This window comes from Myotis lucifugus, unplaced genomic scaffold, assembly GCF_000147115.1.
Source record: "Myotis lucifugus unplaced genomic scaffold, Myoluc2.0 scaffold_276, whole genome shotgun sequence".
Taxonomy (NCBI): Eukaryota; Metazoa; Chordata; class Mammalia; order Chiroptera; family Vespertilionidae; genus Myotis; species Myotis lucifugus.
Window position 1 is genome coordinate 107,288 of NW_005871324.1, and position 2,046 is coordinate 109,333.

General features: G+C 40.6%; 1 protein-coding gene across 1 annotated transcript in view; it reads right to left on the reverse strand.

Moving 5' to 3' along the window:
- Positions 1 to 2,046, reverse strand: part of SBNO1 (strawberry notch homolog 1) — a 50,409-nt gene that overhangs the window by 14,482 nt on the left and 33,881 nt on the right. The window contains 2 exon segments of the mRNA XM_023763204.1: positions 2 to 30; positions 33 to 73. Coding sequence (XP_023618972.1) covers positions 2 to 30; positions 33 to 73 — 70 coding nt within the window.

Below are 2,046 nucleotides of genomic sequence, written 5' to 3' on the forward strand. Positions count from 1 at the left end.
ATCTAGAGTTAGAATTCCTGAGCGGCCTAACAAACATTTATCAGGCCAACCCCTATCAGTCCTTGCCGAACATCTGTAAGAAAATAAATTAATAATAATAAACCTCAAAACCCAAATGAACTGTCACCTAATCAAAGTAGATCAAGTTCTAGCACTAAGACACAGCCTATGTTTCTTCCACAGTTCCTATTAGCCAAATTAAATGGAATTGACAGGCCCCAAAGGTCTTTAGAAACTCAGAACTTCTACAATACTCAAGCCTCACACTCTAGTTTAATATTTCATTAAAATATCTTATGGCCTTGGCCAGGTTGGTTAGAGCATCATACTGATACACCAAGGTTGCTGATTCAATCCCTGGTCAGGGCACATATATACAAGAGTCAACCAATGAATGCATAAATAAGCGGAACAAATCGATGTTTCTCTCTCTAAAATAAATTTTTTAAAAATCTTATCTTTCCAACAGTAATCTTTGACAGTGGAGATCTTTGACTACCAGCTGTCACCCATAGAATTTGCAACAAAACAACATCTATAATAGTAAGCATGTTCTGAATTTTGTTACTACGAGAGCAGTTTATGGAGCTTTAAAAAATACTGGTGTCTTACAGAATAAGGAAGTGAGGGAAAAAGGTCAACAGGAAGCATGATGACATGGTTTACACACTTTCATTTGCATGCTCAAAATTGTCTAGATTCTGCGGATGACAACTGTGTAGACAAAGATCTCTACTGCAAAAAACGCCTCCTTTGGAAACCCCTCCGATCCCCATAAACTACCTGTATAGGGTGGGGCAAAAGTAGGTTTACAAAAGTAGGTTTCATATGGAAAATCATCTTAAACAATACAAAAATTAAGTACTCACAACTGTAAACCTACTTTTGCCGCACCCTGCACACAAGGATATAATCTCAGCACTGTCTGTAATGGCAAAAACAGGAAAGCCCACTGAATTCCAGTTATGGAATAACTGGAGAAACTTACATAAGCTAGCTGCAGAACACTATGCAGTTACAAAAAAAGTATTAGTGCTATAGCTACTGGCTTGTAAGAGATGTCGGTAAGGTATTAAGTGAAAAGTACTTTGTAAAAACAGTGTTAATTGCATTTAAAAGATAAGATGTGTTTAGGGAAAATATGCTGGAAGGCTGTCACTGTTCAGATTGTCAACATCTGTAACCTTGGTAGGTGGAAATGAAGGTGGCAGGTAAGGACAAGACTGACTCTTCACCATACACTTTAGGTTTCTTTCATTACTTACAATGATTAAGTAACATGTAATCTTAAAGAGAAGGGGAGAGCCGAAACCGGTTTGGCTCAGTGGATAGAGCGTCGGCCTGCGGACTGAAAGGTCCCAGGTTCGATTCCGGTCAAGGGCATGTACCTGGGTTGCGGGCACATCCCCAGTAGGAGATGTGCAGGAGGCAGCTGATCGATGTTTCTCTCTCATCTATGTTTCTAACTCTCTATCTCTCTCCCTTCCTCTCTGTAAGAAATCAATAAAATATATAAAAAAAAAAAAAAAAAGAGAAGGGGAGAGGGAGAGAGACAACAACAAGGCCAAGGCTTTAGCTGTTAAATGCCGTTGGTGATCATAAAGACCCTGCCTAACATGTCAACATGGACTGCTACCAACACCAAACACTGGCTCAACTAGAAAGGCCCTTCTAGTGAAAAATGCTATCTCTACAATGATACATGAAATATCTTATACCTACTTCTTACATCTATTTTCCAAAATATGTTCAGTTTCCTGAGTTACTAAAACCAACTGAACTACTTACATTTGTGGGGTAGAGTCTATACTACAGATCTGCGGGATTGGTCTAAGAACTTCCTTAACACTACCTAGAATTTTCTTTTAATACTAGAGGCCTGGTGCACAACATTTGTGCACTTGGGGCAGGGTGTGTGTGTGTGTGTGTCCCTCAGCCCGGTCTGCACCCTCTCACAGCCTGGGACCCCTTGCTCCTTACAGGAGAGGCCACTGTGCTTGCCAGCTGTGAGCCCGGTTTCTGACTGAGCAGATCTCCCCCTATGGG